General features: G+C 53.1%; 1 protein-coding gene and 1 long non-coding RNA gene across 3 annotated transcripts in view; one reads left to right on the top strand and one right to left on the bottom strand.

The window, feature by feature from the left end:
* The window catches only part of RNF157 (ring finger protein 157), a 64093-nt gene extending 46612 nt beyond the window's left edge, over nucleotides 1–17481 (bottom strand). For both annotated transcript variants that reach the window (XM_081110328.1, XM_081110327.1), the window contains exons 1-2: nucleotides 17324–17481; nucleotides 2310–2428 (exon numbers count right to left, since the gene is read on the bottom strand). In XM_081110328.1, the coding sequence (XP_080966454.1) occupies nucleotides 2310–2428; nucleotides 17324–17411 (207 nt within the window). In that variant the 5' untranslated portion in view covers nucleotides 17412–17481. The remainder of the gene's footprint in view (nucleotides 1–2309; nucleotides 2429–17323) is intronic.
* A 5095-nt stretch (nucleotides 17482–22576) lies between these two features.
* LOC308532677 lies at nucleotides 22577–24026 on the top strand. The gene is made up of 3 exons (XR_013996989.1): nucleotides 22577–23045; nucleotides 23183–23278; nucleotides 23790–24026. It is a non-coding gene; the product is annotated as an uncharacterized lncRNA (long non-coding RNA).
* The last annotated feature ends 18 nt before the right edge of the window (nucleotides 24027–24044 follow it).

The following is a 24044-nucleotide window of genomic DNA, read 5'->3' on the forward strand; positions in this document are numbered from 1 at the left end:
AGAGAGAGAGAAACATCAGTGAGAGAGAGGCACGCACCCAACAGGGGATCGAGCCCGAAACCCAGGGAAGGTGCCCTGACCGGGAATCGAACCGGTGACCTCTTGGTTCCTGGTTTGACGCTCAACCACCGAGCCGCACTGGCCAAGCAGGACTTGGTATTTTGAAAATACCGCTGCGCCACTGCTGGCCAAAGGACTGTAAGCAGGGTCAACTCCAGATAAAAAGGAAGGAAATAGAGCCGCCACCAATAAAAATGTTTTTTAGTTACAGCTCAAGGTGGAGGACCATCACCAGATTAATCTTCGTGAAAAATAAAGCTTCGCCCTGGCTGGTGTGGCTCAGTGGACAGAGCGTCGGCCTGCAGGCTGAAGGGTCCCAGGCTTGATCCCGGCCAAGGGCACAGGCCCGGGCTGTGGGCTCGATCCCCAGTAGGGGGCGTGCAGGAGGCCGCGATCCATGATTCTCTCTCATCATTGATGCTTCTCTCTCTCCCTCCCTCTCCCTTCCTCTCTGAAATCAATAAAGAAATATATTTTTTTTAAAAGAAGAAAAATAAAACTTCTCCAGGGATGCACCTGCCTGTGAATCATCGGTCCCCCCCGGGGCCGACAGGAGGGAGACAGAAACCGCAGGCGAGCGGAGCCCCACCGACCTGGCCCACTGTATGTCGCCACCAGGAGATGCCCACTCGGCCGCCGGGTGTCGTTTGTCCCAGGGGGGAGCAAGCCAGGCGCATGTCAGCCTTGCCCCCCGCGCCCACCACAGCACCTGGCACACAGCAGTCGCTGGGTAAACGTGTGCTCAGTTCTGCTCGCGCGCCTCGCTCCTGGCAAGCCCTTCCTCACCCTCGAGGACAACCCAGCCGTTCTCGAAGGCTCGCTGGCCGCCCGCCCGCCCGCCCGCCCACCAGCCCCCTCCTCTCAGCACCAGCCCCGAGGCAACGCCCGCGCCTGCTCCGCTCCCAGAGGCCCTCCCTTCGGGCCTTCGCTGCTGTTTAAACATCTCCTGCTCCTGGGTTTTGCCTGCCCCGCTGCACGGGGGTCCTGGAGGGAGGCGGGGATGGGAGCGATGGAAGGCGCGGCGAGAAAGGCTGCTGCTCGGTGGCCTGGCACCTGGTCATGTGACTTCGGGAGAATTTTAAGGGAAACACTTAGAACAGCCCTTGGTCGACGCCGCTTTTATCCTTCACCTCCCGGAACCTCAGTTCGCTCGCTCACAGAATGGGACTGACGCTAGCTCCGCTGACGGGTGGGCCTTTATGAAGATAGAAATAATGTCCGGAGCCCAGGACCTTCCCCAGCCCGTCCACAGCCACGGCAGCTGCTATTCCAAAGCCTCCTGCTGGGTGCAGGGAACCCTCCAGACAATGACGGATGAGCCGAAGGGACTGAGAGAGACGGGGACTGAGAGAGACGGAGCCTCACGTCAACTCGGACCCCGAGGGCACCGTCTCCGTCATTCATTCAGGAAACGTGTGTTAGGGGCTATCGCTGCGCAGGCTTCATTCTGGTGCCGCGAATCGACCATGAGGGAAAGTCCTGGCCCCACAGACTCCCCTCCTACAGCAGCGGTTCTCAACCTGCGGGTCGTGATCCCTTTGGGGGTCGAACGACCCTTTCACAGGGGTCGCCTAAGACCATCGGAAAACACATATATAATTACATATTGTTTTTGTGATTAATCACTGTGCTTTAATGATATTCAATTTGTAACAATGACATTGGGGGACACCACAACATGAGGAACTGTGTTAAAGGGTCGCGGCGTGAGGAAGGTTGAGAACCCCTGTAAGGGCAGGCAGGTGATACACAGGGCGAGACGGGGCAGTAAACGTTTCTACGGCGATAAGCGCACTGAAGAGGGAAGGAAAGGCAGGAGCGCGAGCTGGCGCTGGGCCAGAGCTGTCGGCGGAGCGGCACCGAGGCTGAGTCTGAACCCCGCGGAGACCTGGCTTCTGGGAGCCGGCCTCACCCTCGGGCAGACGCCCGTGGCCTTGGGACGGCTCAGCTCCTAGTGCCAGCGACCCAGCTCCGCCAGTGGAGGCGCCCTCTGCCTCCTAGGGTCCCGCCTGCCTCCCGGGACCCCTGCCTGCCTCCCAGGGCCCCATCTGCCTCCCAGGATCCCCACCTGCCTCCCAGGACCCCACCTGCCTCCCAGGACCCCCACCTGCCTCCCAGGACCTCCCACCTGCCTCCCGGGACCCCCATCTGCCTCCCGGGACCCCCTTAACTCAGACCAAGCCACAGACACGGGACCAGCCCCGCAAGGAGCGGCCTCACCCCCACGCGCAGCACACAGTGAGCCATACCGCCACGGGCCTGTTCCCCAGGAAGTTCAGGTCGCTGTTCTCTCCAAACAGGTAGCCTTCGGGGTGGGCCGAGTCGAACTTCTCTCCTCCCATGATGAAGTGGCTGGCAAAGTAGCTTCCTGGAGAGGGAGACACGAGAGCCAATGACACCCGGCCGACCAGGCCGGGGCAGGTGCCGATTCGGGGAGACGCGGGCCCCCCACCCATCACCCGAGCCACTGCCACGCCCAGGACAGCGTCCTCCTCTCGACTCGAGGCCACGGCACCAAGTAGAGAAGCAAAACCGTAGCAGCGAGAAGCCACGCCACCAAACACAGCACAGATCACCGCTCTCCTTCCAGCATCCTGACCGGATCGTCCCGGGACCCGTCTCCACTGCCCTCAGCCCAACACCAGGAGGCCCCGCGACGCCCATCAGTGAACACGTATGTGCATTTTGTTCCTGATTTTCCCCCCTTAAACTCGAGGTGGTTATTCTCTGTCATCCATGCATTTTGGAATCTTTTTTAAAAAATATGTTTTTATTGATTTCAGAGAAGAAGGGAGAGGGAGAGAGAGATAGAAACATCAATGATGAGAGAGAATCATCCACCGGCTGCCTCCTGCATGCCCCCTACTGGGGATCGAGCCAGCAACCCTGGCCTGTGCCCTGAATGGGACTCAAGCAGTGACCTCCTGGTTTGCAGGCTGACACTCAACCACTGAGCAACACCGGCCAGGCCAGGTGATTCTTTAATTAAACAACCAACAAGGAAAGATTCTTCGAGAGCCATCGCAGCCCGAATCAAAGCAAACGCTAGACAGTTCCCCATCCAAACGTAAAGCCACAGTGAGCAGCCATCTGCTGGGATGCCACTGGGCAAGCCATCATTTAGGAAAGCTTGATGATCAATTATTGATGGCCAGCACTTACAGGCCCTATTTTCCAAGTGCATAATTTATAGAGAGGGGAGGTGCCTTGAGTAGAAGCAGCCATTTCAAGTCATCAAGCCATTTAAAGCTGACCCTTAGTGAAATATATTTTCTATACGTTATGTATTTATGGAGAAATTATATATTTATTATACATGAGGTGAACTTAGAAAAGTGAAGAGTTTATGTTGATGGGTGGCTTGCCCAAATCATGAATAAGGAATGGTGGGAAGCAGGGTTGGTGCCTGGCGTGGAGCAGGCCGAGTTCAGCGCGGGACACGCCGAGCTGCCAGGACCTGGGAGCAGTCAGGTGAGGGATGGGGACGGTGACACGCACAGATCACCAGCTTACAGGCTCCTAGCTAGAGAAAAGCACCAATGGCCTGGGGGCGGGGCAAGGGCTTAGAGAAGGTGCCAGGCTTCTATTGGAAATGCCTCCCCTTTGGGGATAATATTAAAAGAAAATAAATGATCAAGAGCATAGCGTAGAGCTAACTGTAGTTTTGCTTTGCATCTAAAATCAAGAGCCCAAATAGACAAAGACCACAATGAGGGTCGATAATTCACAGATGAAAAGAGAATTTTTCATTTCAGTAGAAGAGTCCCACACCGCGTCCCTTTACAAAGCTGATCTCCCCTGGTATTCAAAGAATACCTCACCAGCCAAAAGGAAAAAAGAAATTCATCAACATTCAGCTTTCTCCTTTCTTGGGAATGGACCCCTCTAGAAACTTGCCCCAGTGCCCGGCGGGAGTGCTCAGGTGTTGGGCGTCCTCCTATATGGCGAAAGGCGGCAGGTTCGATTCCTGCTCCGGGCACATACTCAGGTTACGGGTGCCATCCCTGGTCGGGGCACATTGCGGGAGGCAATGGATCAGTTTCTCTCTCTCTCTCTCTCTCTCTCTCCCTCTCTCTCTCTCTCTCAAAACTGATACAAAAATAAAAAAGAAATAAATGTTTTTAAAAGTATTAAAGCAAAAAAGGCATCCAGGTAAACAAATTCCTTATCAGGGAATAAAATGACACCAGTACTTTCCTCAGACCCGTGCTAGCCAACAAAAACATAAATGCAAGACACGCATGTGGTTTTAAATGATCTAATAGCCAGTTTTCAAAAGTAAAAATAAACAAGCAAAATTAATGTCTTATTTATCACAATACTTTGGATATCTAACATATCTAATATATCCAAAATGTTGTTGAACATACAATCAGTATAAAAAATCATTAAGAAGCTATTTACATTCTTAAAAAAATTTTTTGTATGGAGTCTTCAAAATCTGTCGTGAAATGAGCCAGCCAGAGAACGTTAAACATCATGTGATCTCACTTATAGGTGGAATTTAATGAACAAAATATACTAACAGACAAAATGGAAACAGACTCAGACACAGAGCACAGGCTGACAGCTGTCAGAGGGAGGAGGGTTTGGGGCTGGGTGAAGGGATTAAGCAAACCCCCTTCAGAATAAAAAAATTCATAGACACAGACAACAGGATGGTGATGACCAGAGGGGAAGGGGTGGGGGGAGGTAGAAGTGGGTAAGGGGGATACATGGTGATGGAAGGAGACTTGACTTGGGGTGGTGACCACACAACGCAATATACAGGTGATGTGTTACGGAACTGTACCCCTCAAACCTATGTGATTTTATTAACCAATGAAACCCCAATAAATTCATTTCTTTTAAGTGATAATTCAGCTCCATGAGAGGTAATTCCGAGGCCCACAATTGGTCTGGGCTGCCCGCTGTCCTGTGCTCATAACCCCTGCGCACGGAGCTCTCTGCTCGCCTCTGTTTATGTTCTATCCCAACTGGGGTGTTACATACACTGGCCTGCCCGCTGCTCTCCTCCGCCTAATGTCCCCAGGCCCGTTCCCACGCGCGCTCACGGCCTGGCCGCGCTGTTCTGACGGAGCACGTGCCGATACTCGGACTGCGGGCGCGCCGGCCGGCACTGAGCGGGCAAGTACCGCACCGTTTGCGCCTCGCAGCAGCCCTCTAAGGCAGGGGTGACTGATGTTTTCATTTTACAGAAAAGGAAACAAATGCACAGAGAGTCTAAGCCATTTGTCCAGGGTCACACAGCCGGTAAGAGGCAGCGCAGGCCCCGAAGCCAGAGGGTTTTATTCCAGAGCCTGTGTGTGCTCTGAGCCATCACACTGTATCTCCACTGAATGACAAAATTATTTGATTGTTTTTACATGTGGAATATATCCTTGTGGGATAAGGATTTAGTCTTTTTTTTTTCCAGATAGGAAACTTTATTAACACCATTTATTGAATATTATTTGAAATGCCCTTTTTATCATGCAATATATACCTAGATCTAGGCTCTATTCTATTCTGAACCCGTACAATATAATTTAACAACTGCTACCTTAATAGTTTCCAGAGCAAGGCACGCATCCGGGATCCAAACCCTTCCCACAGGCCCACCCCCGACCCTGGTCCCTATGCTGTCTTCCTCCTCGTGGCGCTCCCTCGGAACCCGCCTCCAGCAGCCCCTCACAAGTACTGTGTTTCCATCCATCCTCTCGGCCTCAAGGTGTCCCTCCCCATTTGAGGTTAACTTCCCCTGAGCTCTCATTCTAACTACCTTGACCTCCTTGAGACCTTAACAACCATCCTTTCTCCACGTTTCCATTCCTCTCGCTCCACGGGCTTTTCACTTGCCTCATTATATAAACACTAGAGGCCCAGTGCATGAATTCGTGCACGGATGGGGCCCCTCTAGGTGGCCTGCAGGGATTGGGCTAAAACCCACAGTCCTGCACCACCTGCAGCTCCTACCTGTCGCTCCCGCTCATCCCAGTCCTGCTGTGCCTGCCGCGGGCTCGTGCCCAATCAGTCCCCATCGGGAGAGGCTCACGCTGCTGCAGCAGCATTCACCAGCCATGAGCCCTGCATCTGGTGCCCTGCAGGATGGGGCTGAAACTGGCTCTCCAACATCCCCCGAGGGATCCCGGATTGCGAGAGGGCGCAGGCCAGGCCGAGGGACCCCACCTGTGCACGATCGGGCCAGGGAGAGACCGCGGGAGGGCTCCAGGGTGTGTCGGGCCCATCTTGCTCAGTCCCTGATCGGCCGGACCCCAGCAGCAAGCTAACCTACTGGTTGGAGCATTTTCCCCCTAGTGGTCAGTGCACATCATAGCGACTGGTCGACCAGTTGACTCTGCCCCCTAGTGATCAGTGCACGTCATAGTGAGAGGTTGAGTGGCCTTAGCACATCATTAGCATATTACACTTTGATTGGTTGAACAGTTGACCAGTCACCTGACAACCGGACACTTAGCATATTGGGCTTTTATTATATAGGATGCTCTCTCCCCAACTTAAAAACAAATACAAAAAACAATTCCAACCCAGCTGGCGTGGCTCAGTGGTTGAACATCGACCTATGAACCAGGAGGTCACAGCTTGATTCCCGGACAAAGGCACATGCCGGGTTGTGAGCTTGATCCCTAGTGTGGGGCATTCAGGAGGCAGCCGATCACGGATGTTTCCGTCTCTCTCTCCCTCTCCCTTCCTCTCTGAAATCAATAAAAATCTATTTTAAAAAAAATTCCAGGGAGCATTTGAGATCCTGCTCCCTCGCATATTTTGTTAGTTTGGCTTAAATAAACTCATAAAAATTCTCAAAAATAAAAACTCCATCTCCCATGCCTTAATGTCCACCCTCTTGCCCATCCATCCATCCGTTCGTCTGTCCATCCATCCATCCGTCCATCCTCCTCTGTCTGCTTCCATCCCACGTCCTGTAACTCCTCAAATCTTTACAATGGTCCCCACCACTCCACCGAAACTGTTCCGGGGACCGACAGCCTTTCCCCACACCTCACGCACCTCAGGAGCTCCCGGGAGACGTCCACTCCGTTCCGGAGGCTCCCTGTTCCTCGCTTCTGAAACCCCGTTCAGTTCTGCCTCTTCCTGCCTCTCCCTGGCTCCACTTCTTGCCCAGGCCACAAACAGGGTCACGGCTGTAAGAGCTCAATCCTCCCTCCACCCTCCATTCTCCCTCCTGCTGTCCCTCCCGCTCCCTCTCGGTCCTTCCCTCACAGAACCGCAGCAAAGGCCCTGACTTGGGCCGGAGCCGGGTCTGACGCTGGTATTTCGGTCTTCCAGCCGCGTGACCTAGAACCAAGTATTTAACACTGCTGAGCTTCGGTGTCTTTATTGGGGAAACAGAGATAATAAAACCTCTTTCAAAAAAGGATTGTTGCCGGGATGGACGCCTATGCAGCTGGCCAGACCCTGTGGGCCGTTCGTACCCGTTGCCTTCTCCTTCCTTACACGCGACTCCCAAACCGTCGTCTCTCATCTTTAGCGTTTCAGGCCGGATCTGTAACCACCTGCCCTCCCTCTCCATCTGGCCATCCCGTCTTCGCCTGAAACTCAATGAATACCCTTTTCTTCCGGAAGGAGATGGAATTAAAGAGCATTTTATCTTAAGAGCTGGCACCAGAACTCCTCTTAGAAGGCAGGATCTGTTTTTGGAATTTACCTTATTAAGCTATTACAGAGGGGGCGGGGGGCAGAGAGACATTGATATGAGTGCAACCTTGTGGTGCATGGGATGACGCCAACCCACAGAGCCACCCCGGCCAGCGCCCTCTGTACGATGTCTTTACTCAGCTTTACTGAGGAATAACACACACAGCATAAAATCTATCTATTGTACAATTCAGTGACACTGGGCACTCTCCCCACGACCCAGTTGCAAACATTTCGCATCACTACGGAGACGTTCCCTCACTGCAACCAACTCCCGCTGCCATCCGGCCTCAGGCCGATGCTCTCTCTCTGCAAACCTGCCTTTGCTAGGCATTCGCTGTGATGGCCTCACACCACCCACAGGCCTGCACGTGGCTTCTGTCACGTCGCTACTGGTCTTGAGGTGACTCCATGTTGCGCAGCAGGCGTAGTCCATCCTTTTAAAGCGCTCACTGGTATTTCGCTGTACAAATGCACCTGGTTTTGTTAACGCCTTCACAGCCCGCGGGCACCTGGGTGGTTTCCAGTTTTCTGACCAGCAGGAGCAATGCTGCTGTGAACATCTGTCTGCACACGTGTCTTTGCATGAATGCGCGTCTTCATTTCTTTTGATGGGTTCATAGGAGTGGAATTGCTGGACCATAAGATACACTGATGTTTAGCGTCTTAAGAAACTGCCAGACTCTTTTTCCGAAGTGGCTGTACCATTTCACATTCCCGTCGGCAATACGCCAGAGTCACAATTTCTCTGCATTCTCACCAACACTTGATCTTGCCTTTTTTATTTTAGTGGTTGTGGCTTTAACTGTTCCCCTCTAGTAACTACTGATGCGCGCATCTTTCCAGGTGTTTATTAGCCATTCTTATATCTTCTTTGATGATAGGTCTATTCAACTCATTTGTCCATTTTTAAACTGCGGTGTCTTCTTAATATTGAGTTGTAAAAGTTCTTGATATTCTGGATACAAAATTCTTTTTTAAAAAAAATATATTTTATTGATTTTTCACAGAGAGGAAGGGAGAGGGATAGAGAGTTAGAAACATCGATGAGAGAGAAACATCGATCAGCTGCCTCCTGCACATCTCCCACTGGGGATGTGCCCGCAACTCAGGTACATGCCCTTGACCGGAATCGAACCTGGGACCTTTCCGTCCGCAGGCCGACGCTCTATCCACTGAGCCAAACCGGTTTCGGCCTTTTCATCTTCTTAACATCTCTCAAAGCAGAAACGTTTTCAATTTTGAAGAAATCCAATTTATCAGTTTTTTTCTTTTATGGATTATACTTCTTATCTCTCACATCCATATTTCTCTCTGTCTTTCCCTCTCTCTTCCATTCTCTGTAAAAATCAATGGAGCCCGGCCAGCATGGTTCAGTAGTTGAGCATCGACCTGTGAACCAGGAGGTCACAGTTCGATTCCCACTCGGGGCATATGCCCGAATTGTGGGCTCGATCCCCTTGGGCGGCATGCAGGAGGCAGCCAATCAATGATTCTCTCTCATCATTGGTGTTTCCATCGCTTTCTCCCTCTCCCTTCCTCTCTGAAATCAATAAAAATATTTTTTTAAAAAAATCAATGGAAAATATCCTCAGGTGAGGATTAAAATAATAATAATAAGAAGAAATATTTTCTCTCATATCTTCTTGTAGGGTTTTATAGTTTTTAGCTCTTGTATTTAGGCATATCGTCCATTTAAAAAAATTTTATTGTGATATAATTCACATACTATACAAGCAGCTACTTAAAGGGAACAATCCCGTGGTTTTTTAGAATGTTCACAGAGTTATGTAACCATTCACCACTATCTAATTTGGGGACATTTTCATTACCCTAAAAAGATCCCATTAGCAATCACTCCTCATTTCCCCCTCCCCCAGCCACTGGCAGTCAGTAATCTACTTTCTGTTTCTCTGGATTTGCCTCTTCTGGACATTTCATATAAAAGGGATTACACAATAATACGCATCTGGCGTCTTTGACTTAGCATCAGTGTTTTCAAGGTTCATCCATGTTGTAGCAAATATCAGCAGTTCATTCCTTTTTATTACCAAATACTCCTCATTGTGTGGGTTTACTACATTTTATTTCTCAGTTGTTTCATTCATCAGTTGACGGGCTTTTGGGTTATTTCCACCTTTTAGCTATTGTGAATAATGCTGCTATGAATAAACGCTTTTGGGTGTGGGTATTTTTTCATTTTTATCACTGATGGGTGTTGGATTTTGTCAAATGTCTTGTCTACATCTATTAAGATGATCATGTGGAGTTTTTTTTTCTTTATTCCACTAATATAGTATATTAACATGGATTGAGTTTTCAGATATTAAGCCAACCTTGCATTCCTGGGGTAAATCCCGTTTGGTCGTGGCACATTCTGGATTCTTATTTATCTCTGTATACATGCATTCTGCCTCTGACACTAGATGATAAGCTCTGAAATTTTGGAAGGAGCATAATTTTCTTTTTTTAATCCTCACCTGAGGATATTTTTTCCACTGATTTTTTTTTTTTTTTTTTAGAGAGAGAGTGGAAGAGAGGGAGGAGGGGGAGTGAGAGAGAGAAACATCCATGTGAGAGAGACACATCAATTGGCTGCCTCCCAAATATTCCCCGACCAGGTCCAGGGATTGAGCCTGCAACTGAGGTACGTGCCCTTGACGGAGAATAGAACCTGCAAGCCTTCGTCTGCAGGCTAACGCTCTAACCACTGAGCAACCATCCAGGACAGGAGCATACTTTTTAAATAATGATTTTTAAAGACTGTAAATTTTGGTTTAAAAAAATTTTTTTTCAAAGTACACTTTTTCAGCAACTAAAAATTCAAGCTTAGCATTTATGTAGTAAGAATCATTAAAGTGGAAGCCACGACGTTAAATTTTAGGTATCAACTTGGCTAGGCTATGGTGCTAGCCTCGGGTACACACTAGTCTAGATGTTGCTGTGAGGGTAATTGCAGATGTGACCAGTATCTAGAATCAACTGACTTTATTTTCTTTAAATATGTTTTTTTTAATATTTTCTTTTTTTAAAATATATATTTTATTGATTTTTTACAGAAAGGAAGGGAGAAGGACAGAGAGCCAGAAACATCTATGAGAGAGAAACATCGATCAGCTGCCTCCTGCAAACCCCTCACTGGGGATGTGCCCGCAACCAAGGTACATGCCCCTGACCAGAATCGAACCTGGGACCCTTCAGTCCGCAGACCGATGCTCTATCCTTTGAGCCAAATTGGTTAGGGCTTTAAACATGTTTTTACTGATTTGAGAGAGAGAGAGAAGAAGGGAGAGGGAGAGAGAGAGAAACATCGATGTGGAGAGCAACATCGATCGGTTGACTCCCATACACACTCCAACCTGCAGCCTGGGCATGTGCCCTGACTGGGAATCGAACTGGCAACCTTTTGGTGCCTGAGACAACACTCAACTGAGTCACACTGGCCAGGGCTCTATAATCAACCGACTTTAAGAAAAAGAGATAAACCCTTGATCATGTGGGGGCTTCATCCAACCAGCTGAAGACCTTAAGAGCAACAACCGAGGCTGCCTGCAGAAGGAACTCTGCCTCAGACTGCACCCCAGACATGCCGCCGGCCGCCAGCCTGCCCTACGGAGTGTGGACTTGCCCACCCACACGATCCCATGAGCCACTACAGGATATATATTCTGTTTCTCTGGAGAGCCCTGACTCACAGCCACCAAAGAGCGTGTGCTGTCCACGCTCCCTCTGTGCCGCGCCCCGCAGCGTGAGTGACAAGCTCATTTTAGGGCGTCTGTCCTGCCGCTCGCCGGAGGCACCACAGTCCCGGGGCACAGGGCCGGAATCCATACCCTGGCACAGAGTGCCCTGCACGGCATACAGCAGGTGCTCGGTAATGCCACAACGGTAACAGAGAGAGAAAAGAGACGCTATGGGACAAAGAACACAGCCGCCGTCACACAGGGAAATCAGAGGGCCTACATCTTAAGACAAAATCAAGAAGTGAAAGCAATCCGTCTGCTCTCAATGAAGTAGAAAAAAAGAAAGAAAAAAAAAAAACCACGGGAATTTTCCCAAGTAACAGCTTCCCGCCTTTAAGTGTTTAGAAAAGTACTGGTAGCATTTGGCTTCTCGGTCTGATGATGTCACCATTGAACAGAGCAACTTTGTGGGGGGCTTTTTTTCCTGGGACTAAATGTATTTACTACAAATTTCAGGAACCTACTTATTTTTAGCTAAAGGATCAAACTGTGGCAGAACCAAATTCTTTTTTTTTTAAATATGTTTTTATTGATCTTTAGAGAGAGAGGAAGGGAGAGGGATAGAGAGACATAAGCATCGGTGAGAGAGGAACATCATTGGTCAGCTGCCTCCTGCACGAACCCTGGGGACCGAGCCCATAGCCTGGGCAGGTGCTCCAACCAGGAATGGAACCAGCGACTTCTTGGTTCCTGGGTCGATGCTCAACCACTGAGCCACACCGGCCGGGCCAAATAATTCTTTAATAGGCAGTAAGTTCCATATTCTTAAGTCCCAACTGATGCGCCTAAATGCTAAGGGAAACTTTTATAACTACGTGACAGGCAAGGGCTCACTGCCCGTGTTTTAAAAACTGCTCTTGCCACCAGACCAACCCATGTGACGAGCAAATGTACGCTTAATATAACAAAAATTTGGAGAAGGATGATGTTAGCTGCTCAGGACTCTGATGACCATTCTGAATTTTTATTTATTTTTAAAATGTTTTTATTGATGTCAGAAAGGAAGGGAGAGGGAGAGAGAGATGGAAACATCAATGGTGAGAGAGAATCACTGATCGGCTGCCTCCTGCACGGCCCCACACTGGGGATCGAACCCACAACCCAGGCATGTGCCCTGATAGGGAATTGAACTGTGACCTCCTTGTTCATAGGTCGATGCTCAACCACTGAGCCACGCCAGCCGGGCCATTCGGAATTTTTGTGTGTTTACGTCTTAACATCTGAGCAAAATGAATGACTCCTATTTTTCAATTTGCTCAAATACGTAGCAGGAAATGAACTAGATGCGCCAGGTGCTAAGCTGAAGTGAATTAGATGGTCTTTATAGCATGTCCGTTTCTTCCTGGAGAGAGGAAACAGGCCTAACGACTCGTATCAATTGGCTGTCCCTTTCGAAAGATGGGCACGCGTGCGCTAAAAACCACCACCTCAGCACGGTCACACCTTTGCTGAACAAACGATTGTGGGCTTTTAAAGAAGCAAAGATCTGAGAGAAGGATTCAGTAGCATGTTGAGCTTCTAACTAAAAAATGACAAAGACCTACCCTGGCCGGAGTGACTCAGTTGGAGCATCATCCTGGACACTGAGAGGTTACGGGTTCAATTCCCGGTCAGGGCACATGCCCAGCTTACAGGTTCCATCCCTGCCTGGGGTGTATAGAGGAGGCAACCGATTCACATCCATGTTTCTTTCTCTCTGCCTCTCCCTTCTCACTCCAATAAAACATATCCTAGAGTAGGGATTAAAAACAAAGACCTGGCCCTGGCCCTGGTCCTGACTAGGTAGCTCAGTGGGTGAGGGTCCTGATGCGCCAAGGTTACAGGCTCAATCCCTCCCTGCTCAGGCAGGGCGCACACAAGAATCAGGCAACGAATGCACAAGTAAGCGGAACAACAAATCAATGTTTCTCTCTCACTAAAATCAATAAAAATCAAAAAGAAAATACGACAAAGACCTAACCAGATGCAGAATAGTGCTATTTAAACAGCTTCCTATGCGAATGCAGATGTGCTACAGAGGAATGAACTCCCACCACACCTTCTGTTACTTAAATGATTAGTATTCATAGCTTAACAAATCCATCACCTAAGAACAATGCGTACATTAATCGTTGCTGCATTGTTTGCAATAGTAAAAGACTGAAAATCTCCCAAATATTCATCAATAGGAGATTATGTTTAAAAAAAGGGGGGGGGACCCCTAACGGGTTTGGCTCAGTGGATAGAGCGTCGGCCTGCGGACTGAAGGGTCCCAATGTTTCCCGCTCATGCACATACAAAGCTAAGGGTTTCCTTATTTATTTATTTATACTGTGAATCCTCACCAGAAGATATTTTTCCATTGATTTTTAGAGAGAGTGGAAGGGAGGGGGAGAGACAGAGAGAAACATTGATGTGAGAGAGACACATTGACTGGTTGCTTCTCGTACACACCCCGACTGGGGCCAGGGACTGAGCCTGCAACCCACGTACGTGCCCTTGACTGGAATCGAACCCGAGACCCTTCTGTCCGAGGGCTGGTGCTCTAACCACTGAGCAAAGAGGCCGGGCGGGTTGCCTTAAAAAAAATACAAAAACCAAAAAGCAACTTGTGCTGGGCGCTGAGCCCATCACCCTGGGACAGAGGACGGTGCTGTCCTGGGACAGCTGCTCCACAGGCAGGGGAGTCTCAGGCCTCCCACTGCGCCCCTGGGGGAGCCGGCTCTGTGCTGCTCTGTCGGAACCAGAACTCAGGATAAGACTCGACACCAACCCAGTCAGGCCCCTCAGCAGGGACAGGACTCTGAGTTCTGTTCCAGTTTTGAGGCAGAGTAGCCTTCATTCCACAAGTCATCAAGGACAAGTTCAAAATCGAATTCCTTGTGAAAGGCAGAGGCTGATGGGTTATAAGAGCACTGCCCTGGCTGGGTGGCTCAGTTGATTAGAGCGCGTCCCCATGCGCCAAGGTTGCGGGTTTGGTCCTTGGTGAGGCAGGGCACAGACAAGAAGCAACCAATGGCCCTGACCGGTTTGGCTCAGTGGACAGAGCGTCGGCCTGCAGACTCAAGGGTCCCAGGTTCGGTTCCGGTCGGGGGCATGTACCTTGGTTGCGGGCACAATACCCAGTGGGGAGTGTGCAGGAGGCAGCTGATCGATGTTTCTCTCTCACCGATGTTTCTAACTCTCTGTCCCTCTCCCTTCCTCTCTGTAAAGAATCAATAAAATATATTTTTAAAAAAATGGGCAAGTACTGTGATGGCAAGGTCAAAGAACCACAAATGTCAAGCAATTAAAACAATTATCATTAAAAAAAGAAGAAGCAACCAATGAATGCATAAATGGAACAAACCGATGTTTCTCTCTCTCAAATCAATCAATTAAAAAAACCTTTTTTTAAAAAGAGCCCTAGCCCGTCCGACATGGCTCATTGGTTGAGCATCGACCTATGAACCAGAGGTCACGGTTCAATTCCCCATCAGGGCACATGCCCAGGTTGCAGGTTCGATCCCCAGTGGGAGGCGTGCAGGAGGCAGCTGATGGATGATTCTCTCTCATCATTGATGTTTCTTTCTTTCTCTCTCTCTCTCTCTCTCTCTCTCTCTCTCTCTCTCCCCCTTCCTCTCTGAAATCAATAAAAATATATTTAAAAAATAAAAAGGCCTACCTCTAGGGTCATCCTGGCCAAACCAATTCATTTCTCTGGGCCTCCATTTTCCTGCTGGTGAAATGAGTGGGTCTTGGCCACCTTCTCTCAAAGGTCCCTTTCAGCTCTAAACACTGTAATCCCACGAAGAGCCAGGTCAATGTGAAGATCAGATGAAGGGTGGGAGACGCCACTCGACGGGGGCACACGTGCAAGTTCACTCAGATTTCCAAGTACACAAAGGTTCCGGTTCCTGTTTTCTGTGTTTCGCCTTCAACATAAATAACTTGGTCCACCTGATGCACAGATTTCTCGCATACAATATTTCCGACTAAAAATGAGTAACAATTAGGTAAAACTTTAAAAAATTGGTAGCGTGGAGAGGATTGTGTAAGACTACAGACACTGAGTGTGTTGGCTAAGAAAACTTTTTGGTGCTGCTTTTTTTATATACTTTTATTCATTTCAGAGAGGAAGGGGGGGGAGAGAGAGAGAGAGAGAGAAACATCAATGATCAGAGAGAATCATTGATCAGCTGCCTCCTGCACGCCCCCTACTGGGGATTGAGCCCGCAACCCGGGCATGTGCCCTGACCGGAACTGAACCGTGACCTCATGGTCCATAGGTCAACGCAGACTGGGCAGAAAAGTTTTAGTGTGGTCCATTACCCTTTCATTACCATCACCCAAGATCCATACTTCTATCAGGATCCTTCGGGAGCAGCGTTCCAGTGAACTGCCCACCTAATTCCCACAGGTGAAGGAGGCGGCAGCCAACCACCGAAAACTCCACACTCAGCAAAGCACGCTCCATTTCCTGATCGATAAAAGCTAAGTGATTTCAGAAGAAAAAAAAATTTTCACAAGTACGGACTTGTGCTTATTTTCATCTATTAACAAGCAAAACGTGTGCTTCCTTTAGCACCGGTTTCACAGTCACGATTAGCTAGAAGCAGTGGTTCCCAATTTCATTGGTACAAATTGAACATAATTAAAGCATAGTGATGAATCACAAAAACAATATGTAATTTTATGTGTGTTTTCCGATGGTCTTAGGCGACCCCTGTGAAAGGGTCGTTCGACCCACAGGTTGAGAACCAATGACTAGAGCGTGATTAAATCTCGAATGAGCCACAGCTTCGCCCCAGCCGGTGCCCAAACAGCTCCAAGCACAGGCATGACCGCAGGGCTCAGGCTCTGGCACAGAAGCAGCGAGGAGCGCGACTCCGGCAGACGCTCTGCGCCCCGCAGGTTCGCTGTCTGGTCCCCGCTTTCACCTGGCACGACCAGGGCGGACGCACTGCGGGAACCGGCGCCTCTCATTAGCAAGCCTTTATCCGACTGCCCAACCCTGACACCTCGCCAAAGTCGCCGCCGGCCTCATCAGGGCCTGAGCCACGGAGAAGGGGGCGGCCAGGGGTCCCCTAAAGTCCTGGAGGAAGCAAGGAACGGAGCAGTTGGACGCGCACCAGCAGCTCAGGACTGGCGGGCGCTCCAGCTACTGGCGAGTCTCTCTCCTCTGCTGTCAAAATCCCCTGCAACTCGGATGCCTCGGCCACACTGGTGTTTGAGTCCATGGCTCCTGACAGCAAGCAGGTACCTCTATCCGTCCTCAACACCTGCGCCCGCCCCAGAGGCGCCCCCATCCCAACCCGGGCTCGCTGCGGCTCGGGCAAAGGGGCCGTCCAGCGGGGTGACTGTGACCCTTCCAATCCCAACCCTTCCTGCTGAACACCCCCCCCCATACCCCCCTCCCACCCCCGCCTCCAGCCTCTGGAAACGCAGCAGCACCGCACGCGCATTGTCGGCCTCAGCAGCCCCAGCAGCCATGAGAAACCCAATGCAAACCCGCGCCTGTGCCCCTCGGGGCCTGGCTTCGGCCAGGGCCGGCACCCAGCACAGGTGCCTGTCTCCCATGCCAGGCGCGCCTCCCCCAGCCTGCAGCTCCCCAGGGAAAAGGGGGTCTGGGCAGGGAAGGAAGGGAACCCGCCCGCGCCCTGGGCACCCCGCCCCTCGGGAGCCGCAGGCCCCGGGCACGCGTCGCTGTCACAGCACAACGTGAGCGCAGGCCGCCCACCGCCGCGACCCCCCAGCCCCTCCACACCCCTGCGCGTCCGCAGCGACCGGCCGCTCCAGGGTCGCTCTGCAGCGACGGGGGCCGCTCGGTCCCCAGGGCGCCCAGGGCCCCCGCCCCGCAGCGCCGCGACCCCCTCCCCAGCCCGGGGGGCCCCGCCCGCCCTCACCGGACTTGGGCGGGTAGCGGTACACGGAGTTGGCCGGGATGTCCACCTCCTCCACGCCCGCGTGCTGTCGGCTGGTCAGGGCGCCCATGGCCGCGGCGCCCGCGCCGCCCGAGGCGTCTCAGCGCGGCCGCTCGCCCCGCGCCCGGAGCGGGGGTCGCCTGCCCGGGGCGGCCGGCTCGGCCTCGGCCTCGGCCTCGGCGCTGCGGCGCTGGCGGCGGGGAGCCCGGGGCGCGCCGCGCACCATCCTCCGCCCCGCACGCCGGGCGCCGCTGCGAGGGGGGCTGCGGGGGGCCGGGGGCGCCGCCGCCTCGGGACGCGTGATGTCAGCGGCAGCTCCGCGCCGGGACCGCGGCGGACACGGCCAATGGCGCGGCGGGGCGGGAGCGGCCGCGCGGCGCCAGCCAATGGGCGGCGGGATGCGGCGGAGCGGCCGCCGGGCGGGGGCGGGGGCGGGGCGGGGGGCGCGGGGTCGGCCGGAGACTGCTCGCCCGGCTCAGGTTACCGGGGGCGCGAGGCCGGCCCGGTTCGCCCCGCATTGTCCCCCAAACGCGAGGCAGCCCAGCGCAGCATCTGCAGAGCCGGCGGTGATGGTCAGGACCCCGCAGAGGGGCGCTCGCAGAGGGGTATCGGGGACCATCTCACCCCCCAGTGGGCGCCTCAACCCCAAAGTGCTCCGCCGACCCCATCACCCAGGGGTGACCAGTGCCGGTGACCCGTGGGGACCACGTCGCCATCTCGGGCAGCACCTGCAAACGGCTGACCCTGCAATGCTGTTCACGGGTCCCGGGCCAGCGCGGCTGCCCTGAGCTGAGGATGGTGTCGGCCCGAGGTGCGATGTGGACAGCCAGGCCTGGACCGCCTGGCTCAGTGGTTGTGCGTCCCCCTATGAACCAAGAGGTCAAGGTTCGATTCCCGGTCAGGGCATATCCCGTGTGTTGGGCTACAGGAAGCGGCCAAACAATGATTCTCTCTCATCATTGATTTCCTGGCTCTCTCTCCCTCTCCCTTCCACTCTGCAATCAATAAAAATATATTTAAAAAAATAAAAAATAAAGACACCCAAGCCCCGGCTGTCTCTTTTGGAAACTTGGGGAAGGCCTGGTTCCAAAACCCCACCCCCACCGGTGGGGAGCGTGGACAGACAGAAGACGTCACCCCAAAGCTTAATTACAGACACCGCCTGTGTTTCAGACCTTTTCTTTTTACCTGTGGGTCTGGTGTATTTTGTGTGTGTTTTCCTGAGAGGGCGGACTGATCAGCAAAAACTCCAGCTGCAAGATCCCGCGTTCCCAATTCTTCAACAAGGTGGGTCGCCCAGCTCGGAGCGTAGGCCCCCTTGGTTGGGTCTGGAACGCCATTTTATAGACTCACCTCTTCCTGAGGACAGCTTGCATTTCCCATCACCTTCTTTTCAACGGCAGCCAGCAAACCTGGAGCTAAAGGCACCCTCACCCACTTGCCTTGGTCTTCTCCAAGGTCCCGGGATGGAGGAACGTATCTGGGGCGGGGGGCCGAGCTGCAGGCAAGTCCCTGGCTGGGACCCGCTGACGGCAGCCGCCTGCAGGCCCAGAGCCCTCCCTCCAGCCCTGGCCTAACCACCAAGGCTTCCAGACGTGCCTTTGGGTGGGAACTGGTGTCCTCCCGACACACCTCTCACCACGCACAGGTCCCACCTGTAATTACCAGTAAAGGTGAACTGCGAGTCATGAAGAGTCCAGAACCCACGAGGCCTCCAGCACATCCCAGGGCAAACTGTTGCTGGAAACCCTGGGCTCTGCTCAGAACCCTTTGTTCCTCCTGCTCCCAGCGCGTTCAGCGCATTGTAAAGGGGGCACCGTGCCCGCGGGGGTTACCCGGGTCTGAGGGTTTCTTGTTCCCAGGCAGAGCCAGGCCCGGGTGTGGCTCAATCAGGCCTCAGCCTCTTCTTTTTTTATTTATTAATTTTGAGAGAGAGAGAGAGAGAGAGAGAGAGAGAGAGGAAGGGAAAGGGGGGGGAGGGAGAGAGAGAGACATTGATTTGTTCCACTTATTTACGCATTCACTAGTTGAGTATGGGCCCTGACTGGGGATTGAACTCAGAACCTTGGGGTATAGGGATGATGCTCTAACCACCTGAGCTACCCGGCCAGGGCTGGCAGCTCACTCTTGTGGCTCCCAAGGATCTGCTCTGGCCCCACCTCAGCCTGCACTGAGCCTGGGAAACTGCTTCGTTCCCCATCTTGGCTAACAGCCCCCCAAGCCTGTAACTAGGTGTCTCTTCCCATGAATGCGCCATGAATCAATGCCTGGGGCAGTAAAGGAAACAAGCTCAGTAACACAGAGGCGTTTACCGCGCACTCTCTGCGAGCCAGGCCCTCTTTCCCAAGCTTCACACACCGCAGCATCCCTCCCAGCAACCCTATGATGTGCGTGCTATTAACACCCCCGTTTTATGGTGGGAGGAACGCAGGCAGAGGAAAAGCGCTGGGTTCTGAGTTGGACAAATCGGCACCCTAACGCTGTGTACCTTCAGACTCAGGTCTGAGCATGAAGTGTCGGCCTGCGGGGTAGCCAAGCAATAACTGAACCAGGGCTCGTGCAGAAAAAGAGGCCATAGCCAGGCCGGCGTGGCTCAGTGGTTGAGCGTCAAGCTATGAACCAGGAGGTCACGGTTCGATTCCCAGTCGGGGCACAGGCCTGAGTTGCAGGCTGGATCCCGAGTGTGGGGTGTGCAGGAGGCAGCTGATCAATGATTCCCTCTCATCATTGATGTTTCTATCTCTCTCTTTCTCTTCCTTCCTCTTTGAAATCAATAAAAATACTTTTTAAAAGTGGGGTCATGAGGCAGAAGAACAAGGCACTGGGGAAAGCTCAGAGAAAATTCTAGATCACAGAGGCTTCCTGTGAACTAATTCAGTCCGAGCCCCACTTCCGACGACGATGTCATCACGCAGTATTACAGTGAGAAGAGGACCTCAGCCTGTGTCCAGGGCAAAGAGCAGACAGCAGCCACGCCCCGGGAGCAGGCCCTCTGGCTGCTAGTCCCGCATGCCTCTCCGGCCCCGCACCGCCCCCCCCCCCCCCCCACACACACACACTTGGCTCCCTCGCTGGAGATCTGGGCCAGGGAGAAGGCCTGGGGGAGGAGATGGCACAGGCAAGAGGGAAAAAAACCAGAAGCGACCTCCGTGGAGAGAGCCATACAAATGCTTTTAACTTGAATGCAGGTCCGGGGAGGGTGGCACAGCGCGCAGAGGGAAATGACATGCAAATTGCAGGCAGCCTTTGTGTAAAGAGCCTCCAGCATCCTGTGCGCTCCTGGCTGTCAACGCAGCCCTTGGGAGAATCCCAGCAGAGCAGCCAGCGTTTCGGGGTCTCGGGGGTTTTCTCAAAGCATCGGTGGACCGGCAGGGAGGCAATAAGCCCCTCTCCACCTTGGGCCTCAGGGAGGAAGGAGAAGCAGGTGGGGGAGGCACATGGAGAGTCATTTCCAGGTCAGCTCGTCCCCCTGGGCTCTAAGTCCTGTTCAGCTGGGCTGTCCTAGTTTCAGCTCCTCTCTGCGGCACAGCCACTCATTTCAAGGGTTTCGCGCAGGTTCCTATAAGAGGAAGGAGAGCCTGCAGGTGAAAGGCTGGCAAGGCAGCCGGGTTTGGGGGGGGGGGTGTGCCTGGGGACTGGGGAGCGGGCCAGGCCCCTTCTTGGCTGTTTGCTTGGCCATTCTGGCCCTGCTAGGGGGTAGGAAGATGGCAGCCCTGGCTGTTCCGAGTAAGCTCAGGGTCTCTCCAAAAGACAGGGCCCCGTCAGCAACCCCGGGCCCTGATCCCTCTCACAGGCTCCTGGCGTCCGGGGGTTAAAGCCAACACCACCAGCTGAGGATGTCCCCTCCTGCTCGGGGCTGTGGGCCAGGCTGACGCCCACAGAGAAGCCCGCTCCCACATGCCAACACGGACACGCCCTGGGACCCTGCAAAGGGCTCCTCTGGCAGCCTGCGGTCCTGTGAGGACACTGAGCTCGTCCTGCAGGAAACGGCACGCGGGCTTCCATATTGTGCTTCTCACCATTCACATCCTCCTCAGCTGTGTGCCGCGAACAAAGGACAACTGTTCCAACAGCTACAGACTTCAGCTGGGTTTGTAGCCTCTTCATCTACTTTTCAGGTGAAGACCCCCAAGAAAACAATGTTTACAACTGCCCCATGTAGCCGGGGCCCAGGGCGAGGAGGCGAGGTGCCTGGCGGGTAACCTTCCCGGATCTCAGTGTCAGACAGGTGCCTCACGTGAATCCTACTCAAGGGCCAGTTTAAAGAATTAGAGGCCGGCCGGTGTTGCTCAGTGGCTGAGCGTTAACCCAGGAACCAAGAGGTCTCAGGTTCGATTCCTGGTCAGGGCACATGCCTGCGTTGTGCAGGAAGCAGCCAATCAATAATAACATATTTAAAAAATAATTAGGCCATTTTTAAAATATTTTTTTAAAAAAGAGAGGAAGAGAGAGGGAGAGATAGAAACATCGATGAGGGAGAAACATCTATCGGCTGCCTCCTGCACGCCCCCTACTGAGGATCAAGCCCATGACCCGGGCATGTGCCCTGATCAGGAATCGAACCCGAGACCTCTTGGTTCCTGAGTCGATGCTCAACAGCAGAGCCACACAGGCCAAGCCAGGCCGTTCTTTTTGCCTTAGTTTAGTCCCAGGTCGTTCCTAGCAAGTACCAGACCCTGCCCATCCTCTCTGGACCAACAGTGGCTTCTGCCTTCATTGACTCTGCCCTGCCCTTGGTTTTGAGCTCAGCCCCGCACTCCGCGTGATAAAGTTGGTCTGAACGTGCACCACTAACATGGCAGCCCAGTAGGTACAGATCGGCGGCCTGGCGGCCCTTCTCGGGTCAACGCCCGGCCGGCAAATAGCCCAGCTCTTCCTCCTGCTGCCCAGAGAAGCCAGGACGCGGAAGAGGCCGCGTGGTGACGGCCCTCACTCGGCTCTCACATGCTCGGCTGCGGTTACTTAGACCATCAAAGTGCGAAAAGGAGAATGAATTCCCTCTGCCAGGGGACCCACTACGGGTGTCCTGGCTGGCGCTTCGGGGCCGGAAGAAGCCTGAAGGTCAGCCCAGCCCCCTCCCCAGGAGGAGGAGAACGCTGTGGCTGGAGAGGGGACGGGACTCGCCCCAGCCGGGGGAGTGGCAGCCAGGGTCAGAGCCCGGGAACCCCAGGCTCCTCGCCCTGGGCCTGGCTTTGGGAAACCCCGTTCTGCTGCTTTGCTTTCCTTCCTTTGCAGAGTAAGCTGTTTTCTAAAGCCAGTGGAAGAGGAGAAACCAGCTCCAGGACACACAGCTCAGAACCCTAACACAAACGCAGGCCCGACACGCAGCCTTCGGCCCTTGCATGGAAGTATCATAACATCGCTCTGGCTGGCAGGAGAAAGCCACAGGGCCCGGCCGGCGTGGCTCAGTGGTTGAGCATCGACCTATGAACCAGGAGGTCACGGTTTGGTTCCTGGTCAGGGCACATGCCCGGGGTTGTGGGCTCCATCCCCAGTAGGGGGCGTGCAGGGGGCAGCCTATCCATGATTCCCTCTCATCATTGATGTTTCTCTCTCTCTCTCTCTCTCTCTCTCTCTCTCTCTCTCTCTCTCTCTCTCCCCCTCTGATACTGGAGCTGAGGCCAGTCAGTCACCAGCTCCTCCCGGCACAGGATCCAAAGGGCGATGAGAAAGGAGGATGGCGGCCACCGGGGTTGGTCAGCAGGTGGGTGACAAGTGTCCCCCCCACACTAATGGTGGCCCTGCTACAGCCCACCAGCGCTTCCGGGATTTTATCTGCCGTGACATTTATCCCTGAGCTAATTGCTTGTCTGGTTAAGTGGTGGCTGCTCTCCTCGTTAGGGCACTTCAAAGGCTGCGCAGGGAGCCCGCAGAGCAATAAACAGACGCTCCTGACGGTGGACGGAGGGACCTTAGATCTTTCTAACACGCCCCGAGGTGTGTGTATTATATTGCTTGCTTGTGTACTGTTATCTTTCATATCCAGCGACAAAATCTGTGTATGAGAGGAGGTCTGGCCGTTCCATTCGCTTCCTCTCTGGGTTTTCTGCCTCCTTTCCCTTTCCTCTCTCCTCTCCTCGTTCTAGACGTCACTCTCGGGCTGACTCCTAATATGCAGAGTCTGCACGGTCCTCCCTTGCCCACATACCTCCCATGGCTCCCCATTACCTTACACAAAACAGACGCTTCATTCCCACACCCTTTCCTCCCTCTGCTTCCCCACAACCCGCTTGCGCCCCAAAGGCAGGCATCAGTCCTGCTCACGTGTTTGCTCGTGAAAACCCCTCCCCGTGTCCCCCTCCCACTCCTGTGTGCCCGGGTGACTCCCGCTCAGCGAAACCCCACCTGGTCCAGGAAGCCACCTCTGCGAGCGGGCCCTCCATCGCGCTCAGCGAATGAGTCCTTTCCTGCAGGACTCAGTTGATTCTGACGTGCAGGCTCTCCCCAGCCTCCACAGGCAGACGGCGTACAAGGTTCTGGAGCCACAGACAAGAGGGTTCAAACCAGCTCTTTCCTATGGCCTGTGCCTCTTGGGAAAAGCACCTCATCTCTCTAAGCTCAGTCCTCTCACCTATAAATGGACCTGAGACCGGCAAAGAGTGTTTGAACACTCAGTTAGACACAGACAGAGCCCTAGCACAAGTCCTGGCACACAGCAGGTGCTCAATAAATGCTCACTTTTATTTATTTATCTATTTATTTA

The sequence above is a fragment of the Myotis nattereri genome, assembly GCF_964212035.1.
Source record: "Myotis nattereri genome assembly, chromosome: 16".
In the NCBI taxonomy this organism is placed as follows: domain Eukaryota; kingdom Metazoa; phylum Chordata; class Mammalia; order Chiroptera; family Vespertilionidae; genus Myotis; species Myotis nattereri.